Source organism: Petaurus breviceps, unplaced genomic scaffold (assembly GCF_028583685.1).
Source record: "Petaurus breviceps papuanus isolate PSGF00001 unplaced genomic scaffold, PetGlider_PUasm1.0 490, whole genome shotgun sequence".
In the NCBI taxonomy this organism is placed as follows: domain Eukaryota; kingdom Metazoa; phylum Chordata; class Mammalia; order Diprotodontia; family Petauridae; genus Petaurus; species Petaurus breviceps.
In genome coordinates this window covers 16,355,261-16,369,014 of record NW_027186352.1, presented here as the reverse complement: position 1 = coordinate 16,369,014, position 13,754 = coordinate 16,355,261, and the positions used below count along the sequence as shown (strand labels likewise).

The 13,754-nt window shown below is 36.7% G+C and overlaps 1 protein-coding gene across 1 annotated transcript in view; it reads left to right on the top strand.

The window, feature by feature from the left end:
• Nucleotides 1-13,754, top strand: part of LOC138172037 (protocadherin-15-like) — a 2,287,527-nt gene that overhangs the window by 2,159,811 nt on the left and 113,962 nt on the right. The window contains exon 28 of the mRNA XM_069101643.1: nucleotides 12,612-12,739. Within this exon, the coding sequence (XP_068957744.1) occupies nucleotides 12,612-12,739 (128 nt within the window). The remainder of the gene's footprint in view (nucleotides 1-12,611; nucleotides 12,740-13,754) is intronic.

Sequence of the window (13,754 nt, the reverse complement as noted above, 5' to 3'; positions counted from 1 at the left end):
AGATAGATAGATAGATAGATAGATAGATAGATAGATAGATAGATAGAATAGTAAACAGACAGATGGTAAACAGATGAGACTGTAAATATATACAGACATATTTGTATAATATGTATTGTGTGTATATATATACATATATAATTCTATATATTTGGATTGTGTGGATATATGTATCAATTTAGATTTGGATATGGATATAGTTGTAGGTATAGATAAATATGGAGATAGAGATAAATTCATTGATAGACATATGGACACAGATATAAGGAATAGTTGTAGGTATGTGTAGACACATCCATGTGTATACATGTTGGTATATACATGAGAATTTAGGTATAAGTATTATTGTAAATATGAATGCATCCATGCTTAGCACCATACCTAGCACATAGTAGGTATCTAACAAATGCTTATTGATATGTGTAAAGAGATTTAGATGATCATCATAGGGGATTGATTTCATCCCAGCTTATCAATAGCTCCTCTATAGGATAACCTTAGAGAAGTAGTTAGGACAGTAAGGGGTAAGAGACTGCCATCTTCAGTTACCATTTAAGATAAGAGATTTTGAGCTGTTGGGGATGTTAAAGGCCATCTAGCCTAGTCTTTCAATGTATATCTAAGGAAAACAAATCCTAGAACAGAGCAAAAGTCTCCCTGCCTCTATAGGTCTTCTAAAACACTATCCACTTCAGCACACTCTCTCAATGTTAACAAGAAATATTGGAAAACTCTTTAATTCCTATGTTATACATTTAATTCCTTCAACAAACATACAACCTATAGACTTAGGGACTGAAGCAAATTAGTTCAGCCTCTTATTTTACAGATAAAGAATGTTATGTATAGTGAGGTCATGGCTTACTCCAAGTCACACAGATAGGGAAGGGAATAAGATGTAGATCCAGATCCTTTCACTCCAGACTCAAGTATTCCTTTAACTCTGCCACGTAGCTGAGTGCTTTACTTTATGCTAGATGCAGAAGACACTAAGGAGTTGATTCAAGACATAATCCTACTTTCAGTTCCACCCTACATTTTAGTAGCCAAGAAAAACCTGTGCCAAATACCCAAGGCAAATGTGCTCCAAGGGGTGTCTTGAATGCTTTCTTAGTTCAAAAAAGGGAGCTTCTGGCTGTGGGGATTAGAGGTAGAAAAGGAAAGTAAAAAGCACTCAATTCTGAATCAAAAAACAATCAATCTTCCTGTTTTGTAGAATAAGTATGCTCATTGAAAATAAATGTTCCTGTGGAAAACAGACAGTGACATTGTTGTATGTTTATCTCTGAGTGTGATTCAGTATTGTAATCTCTTCTGAATAATTGGCTATGCAGGAAATATTAGGAAATATCACAACCTCCACTTCCAAGATTTATCATGACTTATCTATCCAGTTGTTTCTAATGACCAACATTCAACACCTAAAATAATGTGGGTTTTTTTTTGTTTTATCCATTGCAAGAGATGCATCTAAATGTGGTTTAATTAAGCTAAAGGGTGATTTGGATTCTTATAGCCCTATCTTGTTAAATTCCTATAGACTCTTATGACATTGATTTACTAGGCCACCGCAAAGTTCAATGACATGGGAATGATGAACGGCTTTAGATATAGGTGACTTTGAGTGAACCAGGCGCGAGGTACCTGCCATGGAATTAATGCACAGCTCTAATATTAGATGATGCCACGTTGATGTAAGTTCTCTTGTTAGATACTGTGAAATTGATGAGCCATTTTGGAGTTTGCTAACAGAGATTTGATGAAGAGCTCTGATCTCTGGAATGCCTCTGAAGTGGTAAACACTCCAGGACTCAGATAATTCTGGATTGATGAACTATTGTGCAACTAAGTGACTGAGAATTTCATTGACCTGAAGAGTTAAGTTCTGAATTATTTTACGGTTGACAGTCATCTAACAGTGGTTAGAATAGAGCAAATAGAATTTTGGAGCCAAAACTGGACATAAACTTAGTGATCAGCTCAGAGAAGCACATCTGCTTAGGGAGCAATTGATCACTTGAGAGTCAGAGGACTTGTGTTACTTGTTTGTAATTATTCAGGAAACTAATGGCAATGTCTTCACTTGAACTCAGGTTTCCCTATTTTGGGTCCAAAGCTTCACCCAGATACACTTTCAGAAGTGATGCAGGAGGCATCCTATGAACAATCAAAATTAGTCTTGCACACACATCACTGTTGCTTAGTTTTGCTAAAACCAATTTTTGTTTTCTCTTTTTATTAATTATTATAAGGTTCTGAGAGAGGGACAGGGAAGTGATATGTTGGGAAATAAAGATGATATGAAAACAAAAGATATAAAAAGAGTTTTAAATTCTATAGGTATTCATGCACATACTCTATATCTTAATGTTTTTACTAACCAGATTGCAAAAATTTTCTAAGTTAACTTGATTGTAAGCCACGGGATTAGAATATAGGAGAAAGGGTGTTCTAGTAAATGTTGAACAACTGACTCACCTCCCCCCCCCAAAAAAAGAAACTTGAACGTGACATGTACACATGACACACTTTTAATTTTAATCTACATTGTTAGCATTTTCTCTATCACTTTCTTAAGTCTAGACAATCAACAAAGTTACAAACCAAATCTGATTAGTAGCATTTGCTCATTTTTGAGATGCACATGCTCACAGGGAAAGTTGAAGAGTTGACTCTCCTGAGCTAATTCAAGATGGTTCTAGAATACTTATTAGTGTCATTTCAGGGACTAATATAAGATTTAAAATCAAGAGGTTCATTCACAAAGAAAAATACACTTTGAAAGACATAAACATTTGTAGCACCAACACGATATTCACAGAGCCAATGGTGACTGTAAATATGCCAGCATAGTGCTCAATAGCAAAACATAACAGACTCCATGTAGAAGAAAGAAGTAAAGCATTTATTCAGACACCAGAAATCCAAATCCCTAAACCAGAAAGCAGAATCAGAGTAGCAAAGAAGTTAATACCCTATAATAGCACAGACAGCCACACCATCCTTTAATCTTCCCACAAACATTTAGTCACAAGCCTAGCTATCTGCCTGAGTGAGTCCTCTCCTCCCTCTGTCTTTAACTAACTGACTCTCAGCTTCCTGTGGGCTCTACTCTATTCTTCAACAAACCCCTCCCACCACAGACTCCATGGACTGCTTTCAGCCTATTAGGGGAAGGGAAAATGTTTAAATCAGGGAAGATCTTCAAATTACCGTTATTACCATTACAACACCCTGGTCACTTCAATGATCAACCATGACTGCCAGGGATAAATGATAAAAATACTAGACACCATCTGACAGAGAGGTGGAGGGCTCAAGCCACTGACTGAAGTATATGCTTTTGGACATTGCCAAGCTATAAATTTGTTTTGCTTGACTATGGTTACTTGATACAAGGGTATTATCTTTTTTTTTTTTTAATTAGAGGGTTAACTGAGGGGAAGGGCGTATTAGCAATAAGGACACAAGATAAAAAGATAAAAAAGAGAAGGATCATTGTAGCACTTTTTAAATGCGCAGAAGAAAACACAATGAAATACAAAAGGAGATAAAACAGGACAACTTTGATACTAATTTGTTGAAGTTATTCTATTACTTTTAAAAGAGAAGATGTACATAATGAAGATCTGTATTTTCAATTGGAATCCTCTTTTTGTATTCTTTGTTTATGTAGAAGCTCATGTTTGCCAAGTTTAGATGATGAGAAAATTTAAAAATATATTGTAAAAATGATGAGGTTGGCCTCAGTCGTTTCAAAAATGTCTTTAAGGTTTAAACTCTGAACCACTGACTCTGATGCTATGCATTATTTTACCTTGATTCAGTTAGCCATTCAGAACCTTCACAGAAACTTTTTCTTTAATTTTCTCATCACTGAATTAAAAGATAATTTATGTAACAAAGATATACATTAAGGAAATAGCTTCTGCTACCTTGCCTTTTTTAGTTAATTTATTTAATTATAGTTTTCAACATTTACTTGCATAAGTTTTAAATGTTCCCCCTCTCACATCCCCTCCCCAAAATGACAAGCAGCCTGATATAGGCTTTGCATATACATTCCTATTAGACAAATTTTCACATTAGTTATATTGTATAGAAGAATTAGAATGAATGGGAGGAACCATGAGAAAGAAAAAGAATTAATTAAATAAGAGAAAATAGTCTTGGGGCGGCTAAGTGGTGCAATGAGTAGAGCACCAGCCCTGGAGTCAGAAGGACCCGAGTTTGATTCTGGCCTCAGACACCTAACATGCACACAAAAAAGCTAGCTGTGTAACCTTGGGCAAATTACTTAACCCCATTTGCCCTCCAAAAAGCAAAGCAAAACAAAACAAACAAACAAACGAAAAAGGAAAATACTCTGTTTCTCTCTGTATTCAGTTTCCAAAGTTCTTTCTCTGGATGTGGGAGTATCCATCCAAAATATCAGAGGCTTTCTGTTGTGTGACCCACCCACTTCCTTTTTCCAATTATCTTGATCCTGAATAATCTCTATTATGTCATTATTTGTAAAAGTCACCATTGATCATACATTACACACCTTTTATCCCTGCTATGTGTCTCTATTGCCTTTTATATCACTAAGTTTCTATTCTTAAGTGAACTTGAAGTACTGTTATTGACCTCCAAATAAGATCACTAGAAGAATAGTAGTGTTTCCAAAATAAGATCATTTTGTTTCATGGAGTAGTTTTCGAACTTTGAATACAATATCCAGTATGGCGACGGCAATCCAAGCTGCTTCTCTGACTCTGTCCCTACAATCCCAGGAATAGATTTCATTGGCTATCTGTTAAGTTTGTCTAGAGACCTCTAGGTATCAAAATGAATAGACTACCAGGCCTGGAGTCAACAGAACCTAGATCAAATCTAACCTTGGAAACTCACCAGTTACGTGAACATGGGCAAGTCATTTACCCACTGTTTGCCTCAATTTCTTCAACTGCAAAATGAGGATAATAACAGAGCTTATCTTGCAGGGTTGGTGTGAGCAACAGATAAGGTGCTTGTGAAGTGCTTAGCACAGCGCCTGACTGCGGCTGTTGCTATTGTTATTCTTCCTCCATTTTTGGAGAGAACCAATGATAGGTGCTCTAAAAATGCTTATTCTCTTCCACTAAGATAGATTAATCAATAGACAGACAGACAGATAGATAGACAGACAGACGGACGGACGGACGGACGGACGGTTGGATGGATGGATGGATGGATGGATGGATGGATGGACGGATGGATGGATGCATGGTTGGATGGATGGACGGACGGACAGATGGATGGATGCATGGATGGATGGACGGACGGACGGACGGATGGATGGATGGATGGATGGATGGATGGATGGATGGATGGATGGATGGATGGATAAAGGATAGGTGCATTTTGATAGACTAACTGAATGGACTATCCAATGCGATGTTTTATTCAAATTTGAACCTCTTGATTCTTGCTTTGCAGTCAAAGTTCTTCTGAGTGGTTGTGGATTGAATTGAAGAGACGTTGTAGTTTTCTGGACCTTGATGGAATAACTAAAATACTGTCTATAAATACAAACTCATAGAGAACTTCATTATCTACAAGGATTAACTCCCATTGGGATTCTGAATTTGCAAAAGGCCAGTGGTGAACTTGTTTTATGACTAGCCATCAAACAATTTCTCATCTTTTTTAATGCCAATGACATCAGACATCATTAACGAGTTCCTGTCTTTAGTAACAATTACCAAAGAACTTTGTATGATCTCACATGGGAGATAACTATTTCAAATAAACTTTAAGACTATTTTTTTTGTTCTTCTGAGTCAAAAATGATCAACAAAATATCAAGATGGTGGAATTTTGTATTTTCTGCATCTTTTGGCCAGGTATATATAACAGTGTGGCCTACTCTTCAAGTGTTTATGAAAATCTACATGCTCCCCTGTTTCACCAAGGATGCCCTTAACAGATAGATAGATAGTTCTTAAAAAGATTTTATAGCTGGCAGTCATATAGGCTCTTAGTACATCATGGTCTCTTGATATTCTTTTTCAGTGCTAGTGTTTTCCAAGCTTTTTATTTTTCACATAGTGCAATGTCCTACTTTCATTGTTTTCTAAGTTGCATTGCTCCCAACACAGATTTCTTCCTATGTAATTGGTCTGGCTCAGAAAGTAATCCCATTTTTTTTTCTTTGGTCATTTTTACTTCTTTATATATAAGCACATCAGAGAAGGAGATAAGATTACAAATAATAACTCTCCACTGTAATCAATAATGAAAATAGTTTGTTATGGAAGTGTTTATAAATAAATTTCATTATTTAGCTGTTTTCTTCTTGCTAGTTTAATTTTTATGTGTTTTTGGGATTATATAATGTAACTTTATCAACCTCCAAGCTTTCATTTTTTGTCACCAGCTTTTACTCTCTCATTGAGTGATATCTGCAGAGTTGTTCTATAACATAGTTGTCAGGCTTAACTAGTGAAAATTTTAGTTCCCATATCTGTCATTTTAGAAGGAAATTGAGTGTTTTCTGGCTCAGTTCATTTTTAAGTTCTTTTAGCCTCATTGTGACAACTGCTTTTCATTGTTTAATATTGCCTGAGAAATGGTGATAGACCATGTTAATACTTTTACTTTATCCATTTCCCATTTTTTTAAATATTATCATTTTAAAAGACTAATAGAAGACCAAATAAAATTGGAACAAAAGGAAAATCATAATCAAATCCTCTTGTTTTTTTAAAGCAATCGGGGTTAAGTAATTTGCTCAAGGTTACACAGCTAGTTATTTATGGGTGTGGTACTTAGTGTCTGAGCCCAGGATTCGATCTCCAGGTCATCCCAACACTGGAGCCGGTGCTCTTACTCACTGAGCCACCTGGCCACCCCCTAAGCAACTGGGGTTAAGTAACTTGCTCAAGGTTAAGCGGCCAGGTGTTTCTGGGTGTGTGCTAAGTGTCTGAGCCCGGAATTCGATCTCCAGGTGGTTCTGACACTGGAGCCAGTGCACTTACTCGCTGTGCCTGGCCGCCCCAAATCCTCTCATTTTAAAGAAGAGGGGATAGAGCAAAGAATTTATGCTATTTGTCCAAGGTCTAATAGGCAATTAAAAAAAAAACCTGCTTTCGAGTGCAACCAAATGCAGAAATCCCTACAGTATACCATGCTGCTTCTGGATAAAATAGTGATAGGTTTAGGTAAAACAGGTTTGTGGAGGACAGCATTTTAAAAAGCATGCTTAAGTTAAACTGCAAGAAATATACTGCCTTATTTTGAGGTGATGTTTATTTTTGAAAGTATATTTAAACACATAAATAGACTTAGGAAAATCAGTTGTGTATAAATATGTCTACATTTCAAGGTACAATCTGTTAGTAATTAAAATGCAATATATATACATATATGTATACACATATATAGGCATATATATGTATCTATTTTGGTGGCATCTAATGGGGACACAGGTGCACTTTGAAAGTTTTAAAAAAGTGCAATGATTTCTATGGATATATCAAGGGAATATCAAAGATGTACCTATTCCCCATACATTTCTTGGTTGAGACAGTAGGGGCCTTTGAGGCCTTATGGTACATAATGGAAGAAATGTGAATTTGATATCTAAAAGTCTGAATTTGGAGCCCAACTAGGCCACTACCATCAAAGATATGACTTTAGGTAAATCTATTCCCCTAGCTAAGCCTTAGTTCCTCCATGTGCAAAGTGTTGGATTGGAGAAGATAATTTCCAGAGTACCTTGGAGATCTAACATTCTGTGAGCAAAAAATGAATGTTAATTAAAAATGAAGAAACTCTGGATGGTGATTAGAATGGAAGCTGCCTGTGTTGCCTAGAAGGGGAACAATCCCAGACTCTTAACAGTCAGCAAATTTGTCATTGTTATTGTTGTTCAATCATTTTCAGTCATATCTGACTCTTTTTTACTTCATGTGGGGTTTTCTTGGCAGTGATACTAAAATGGTTTTCCATTTCCTTTTCCAGCTCATTTTCAAGATGAGGAAACTGAGGGAAATAGAGCTAACTGACTTGCCCAGGGTCACACAGCTAGTAAGCAGTTGAGGCCAGATTTGAATTGAAGAAGATAAGTCTTTTTATCTGCAGACCCAGAACTCTATACACTGTGCCACCTAGCTGCCCAAAAATTTGTTTTGGGGTCATTTAAACAAAGGGGAAGGAGGAAAAGGGAATGAGATATTGCAAAGCAAATGGTAAAAGCCCCATCAAAAGAGATCATATGTTTCCATTTATTTGCATGCCTTCTAAGGTCCAAAGCCACATCCCAAGGATGACCACACTTCCCCTGCAGTTTCTGCTTTTAGATGGTGTCATTATGGAATGAGAGAAGTTGGCTCTAATAATTCACAAATAGCCATCTCTCTCTCTGTATCTCTCTCTCTGTTTCTCTCTCTCTCTCTCTCTCTCTCTCTCACTCTCTCTCTCTCTCTCTCTCTCTCTCTCTCTCTCTCTCTCTCTCTCTCTCTCTCTCTCTCTCTCTCTCTCTCTCCTCTCTGTGTGTGTGTGTGTGTGTCTCTGTCTCTCTCTGTCTCTCTCTGTCTGTCTCTCTCAAGTCCATATGACATCTCTGGATCAAAGGACTCCTGCTAACATTTATTATACCTATATCTAATCAGCCATTTGGAGAACATTTCTATAATGGCATGAACTGCTACTGGAAGAGTAATTTTTCTAGACGATTCTTATTCCCATTTAACATCTAGAAGGTTTTCATAAACAACAGAATTACCAAATATATGAGTAGTTAAAAGAGTCCTGTAAGGAATGATTTTGGTTTGGTCTGTGTATTCCATAGGCCTAACAAAGCATTTTTTAATCACATCTATGATTTCATTGATAGAACAAATTCCAGATGAAACAATTCCCACTACAAATGTAGACCCACAATTGTTCTGGGATTTAAAGTCTTAAATAGTGACCTGGAGCTCAAAAGTAACTTGAGAGGTGAAGAGCTTGCTCAGAAATATACAAGCAATATGTGTAATAGGCCGGCAGCTCTTCATACACTATTCATCAAAACACACATTAGGTCTTTCTATGCTATTCATCATATCACAGTAAGAGTTTAATAATAACTTGTTCAATTAAATTGACATAAATTGAAACCACCAGACTAACTGACCACATTAGGTGGTAAATATCATGTTTTCTTCCTATAGATTATGATTATTTTTCTGGAGCCCCCAAATGAGTTATTAATTACAACTACCTAATGGGTATAGAGTTTTGCTCACATTCCAATCTAATGTAATCATGCCTATATTGTTGTTAGGGAGTTCAAATCAAACACAACTCAAAAAAATATGATGCTGTTTTAAGGATAAATGCCTGAAGAAAACAGATAAAAAATACTACAGTATTTTAAAATCAGCTCTAAGAAAATCTATTCAATAAATTTACACTTACTACTTAAAACTTCAAGTTCCTTATTCCCAGCAATTGAAAAGCCACATTCCTTCCAGGAATCGGTTGTGAGTTTGGTAACATCCACAAAATCATCAGACTTCCATCTTCTGTTTAAGAAATATGTAGACAGGGGCGGCCAGGTAGAACAGCGAGCAAGAGCACCGGCCACAGTGTTGGGATGACCTGGGGATCGAATCCAGGCTCAGAAACTTAGCATCCACCCAGAAACACCTGGCCAAGTAACCTTGAGCAAGTTACTTAACCCCAATTGCTTAAAAAAAAAGAAATATGTAGACAGCTAGTCCACTAGCTAACACCATGGATAGAGCAATGGACCACAGTCAGCAAGAACTGAGACTAAATCCAGCCTCAGATACTAATTAGGAATGTTATCCTGGGCAAACTACCTGACATTTCTCAGCCTCAGCTTCCACATCTGTAAAATGGAGATTATAACAGCACTGACATTATACAGTTATTGTGGAGAGTCAAATGAGATAATTTATATAAAATGTTTTTCAAACTTTAAAGAGCTATATAAAGGCTAGCCATTATGATAATAAAGTATATGATAATGGTGTGAATAATAAGAGAATTATTGAAAGATTCCTAGGACTTGTAGTTGGATGGGACCTTCAAGGCCACCTAGTCCAACCCCTTCATTTTAATGAAAAGGAAATTGAAGCCCCAGGAGTGGAGATGACAATTCAAATCATTGAGGTAGCAAGTCTCATTTCAAACCCAACACTCAAAAATGCACCAAGGCACACTGACCTTCCCAAATCCTTTCATTGTCCCTTTAAAACATCCATAACTCATTCTCAGGGTATAAATAACATTTCCTAATGTAGATAGAGAGAGAGATAAAGATATGTAAATTTGAGATAAATAAGCAAATATGTCAAGTAAATATGCTTTCCTATATTTATGAATTATTGTCTTTTAATGACTGGTAATTTAGACAGAATAGACACACACACATTCCTGATGAAATTAACTGAGTGGCAAATCGCGAATTTTTTTTTAGCTCACCTATGAATTCATTGCTTAAAGGAACTGCTAGGGAGGGACTTCCTCTACAAACACCTCTACTTCCTCTGTATTGTTTTGATGTCCTTAACACAGCTCAATGCCTGGCATAAGACAGGTTTAAAAATCAATGTTTCACAATTGATTGGTTGTTTGCTCTCTAACTTATAGTTGTAAGGGCTTGCCTGAAGGAAAGAAGGTTAAGGGGCTTGTCTTGGGTCAAACAGCCAGCATGACTCAAAGGCAGACCTTAAAGTCAGGTTTTCCTGAGTCTTATTCCAACTCTCTATCTGTTCTTTGCTTTCCAATTTACCCTCGAATCTAGCCTATGTTCTACAAATAAAATTTCATCTTCCCTATGCCATAGAAAATGTTATTTTAAAATGTACATAGATTCTCAAAATTGAGATCCTAGAAAAGTTTTAGAGATAATCAAATAGATTATGTCAATATGTTTTCTATTCATGTATATCTTCTACCAAAGAGAAGCAGCATTTTAGAGTGTTTATGAAGACATTTTGGAATAAGGAAAACTGATTTCATGTCTTTTCTAATCCTCTTCTTTAGTAAATATTGATATATTTTGACTTTTTAATACCTGTTTCCCACCATATCCATTCATCACCCCATCTAAAATGTAGAACTTGTATAATAAAGAAGAAAAAGGGAAGGAAAAAAAAACACTAAAACTTACCAACATATCAAAAAGCTGACATTCGAGGAAATGTTGACCACCCAAGGTCTCCCACCTCTTCATAGTTATGAGGAGGGAGGAGAAGGCAAAGGGGGAAGCAAATATATTCTCGAATCTCTACTTTGGGTCCAACTTGGTCATTGTAATTTAGCAAAATCAGTTTTGATTATTTTCTTGTTTTTTCCATTTATATTATCATAATTGTGCTTATTATTTTTCTGGTTCTAGTCACTTCATTTTTTGAGTTCATATAAACTTCCCTGTGCTTCTCTGTATTTACCATGTTTATTGTTTCATACATCACAGAAAGATTCTGTGGCATTCATGTGTTACAATAAGTTTAACCATTCCCCAAGTGACATTTATGGGGAGTCAGTGTGCCATAAGGGAAGAAAACTTGGGTTTAAGTCCCATCACTGACACATGCATGCTGTGGACCCTCCACCACTCATGAGGACACGGAGCCTAGGCATGTCCCCATGTCCATATGAGAGATGTACATTAGACAGAGATCCAGCATGAGGAGGCATAGCAATCTGGGGTCAGGTTCTACCTCTTACCCAAAATGTCTGTTTAACCCTGAAAAAAGTTATTTAGATTCTAAAGATCGCCCACAAAACTCTTTGAGGCTATAAGTTACAGAGATGTTAAACACTAGGATTAGTTACTTCATCAAGAGTTGTGAATGTGTGTATACATACATATGTGTGTACATACATATCTTTACATATAAATGCACACACACATACACACATACACACACACTCACATATATATAGATACAGAGAGAGAGAGAGAGAGAAAGAGAGAGAGAGAGAGAGAGAGAGAGAGAGAGAGAGAGAGAGAGAGAGAGAGAGAGAGTTGCCTGAGGGCCATACAGTCAAGACATGTCCAAGACAGAACATGAACCTAGGTGTTCCAGAAAGCCTGACAATTCCAATATGGAGAAATATAGACAAAAATGTAAAGAATGAGCTTATAGACAATATATAGACATACGTATTTGACATAGCTATAAATATGGATAGAGATGCTGTTATTTATAGAGGTATAGCTATAGATGCTGAATCATGTAGGTAGAGGTTCATTTTGGTCAATGACCCTGAAGAGAAACAGAGCAGTAGCCTAAATAGGTTTGTGGAAATGGAAAAGTTTGGTAATTACAACAGATAAAGTGCTGCTTGGATTCATCTAGTCATATCTAGGAATAAAATGCATTATTGTCAGACGGTGTTCCCCCAGTGGTGGTCAGTATTGGGAAGTAGCCCATCTATGGACTTTGGAATAATCAAACAATACCTAAGATAAATAACCCCATCTCTGAGCTGCTTTCTTTACTTAAAAATAGTAATAAATGTATTTAGTAACCCAAACTGTCCTCTGCATTAATGGAAGCCCCTTTTAGAGAATACAATCATTTTTGGGGGTATACAACAGAAACCTATTCTTTTTTCCCTCCCAGGCAACTCAGCCAAAGTGTACATTGAGGTTCAGGATGAGAATGATCATGCTCCGGTCTTTCAGAAAAGGTTGTACATCGGAGGAGTGTCTGAAGAAGCACTGATGTTTTCCTCTGTGCTCAGAGTGAAGGTAGGAGGTTATAGACTAAGGCAACAAATGTATAGTGAACTATAAAAGAATAAAAGATGGCCAAGCACCTCAATGTTAGACTATCACCAAGACTGTATTCATTAAGCAATACCCTAGTTCTCAAATGTTTCTGAGGTTGTATCTTATCTACATATTTACTGTAGAACCAATCTTCAGGAACTTCTCATCATTTTCATTTCCACATTCATAAAATGGAAACAAGGAATTAATTTATGATATGTTCAAGTAACATTAAAATTAAAACATTAAAAGTAGGTATCAAGAAATTTATTATATGGAACTGCTCATTTACCATGAGATACTGATGAAATATACTGACATGACTGTTGTTTCTGGTCAGGGTGAGAGAATGTGAGATTGAACATTCAAATTCATATTATTTTTGGGTGGGTGGGGGGTAATTTTAAGATAATTCATCTGTGTCTCAGCTCTATTGTCAATGTCCTTGAAGTTGAATGGCTCTTTAATATCTGTACTGGACAGGGGGAGAAAAAAACAAACACAAAAATCCCCTAACACATGAGGTTTTTAGACCAGGAAAGTTATAGCCATTAAGAAAGAGCTTTTAAAAACAGAAGAGAGGGAAAGGAATTGCAGAATCTCAAAGTTAGAAGCAGCCTAAAGGTCATCTCATACAGCCCATATCTGTACAAGAATCTCTTCTTTATCCCATCTGACAAGAATTTCCAACAATGGGCTGCCCATCATCCTTCACATAGCCAATCCCACTTTCTTTTTTTTCTTTTTTTAAAGCAATCAGGGTTAAGTAACTTGCTCAAGGTTACACGGCCAGTTATTTCTGGGTGTGGTGCTAAGTATCTGAGCCCAGATTTGATCCCCAGGTCATCCCAACAACAGAGCCAGTGTTCTTACTCGCTGAGCCACCTGGCCGACCCTAAGCAATTGGGGTTAAGTAACTTGCTCAAGGTTACAGGGCCAGGTGTTTCTGGGTGGGTAATAAGTGTCTGAGCCCGGATTCGATTGACATGTCATC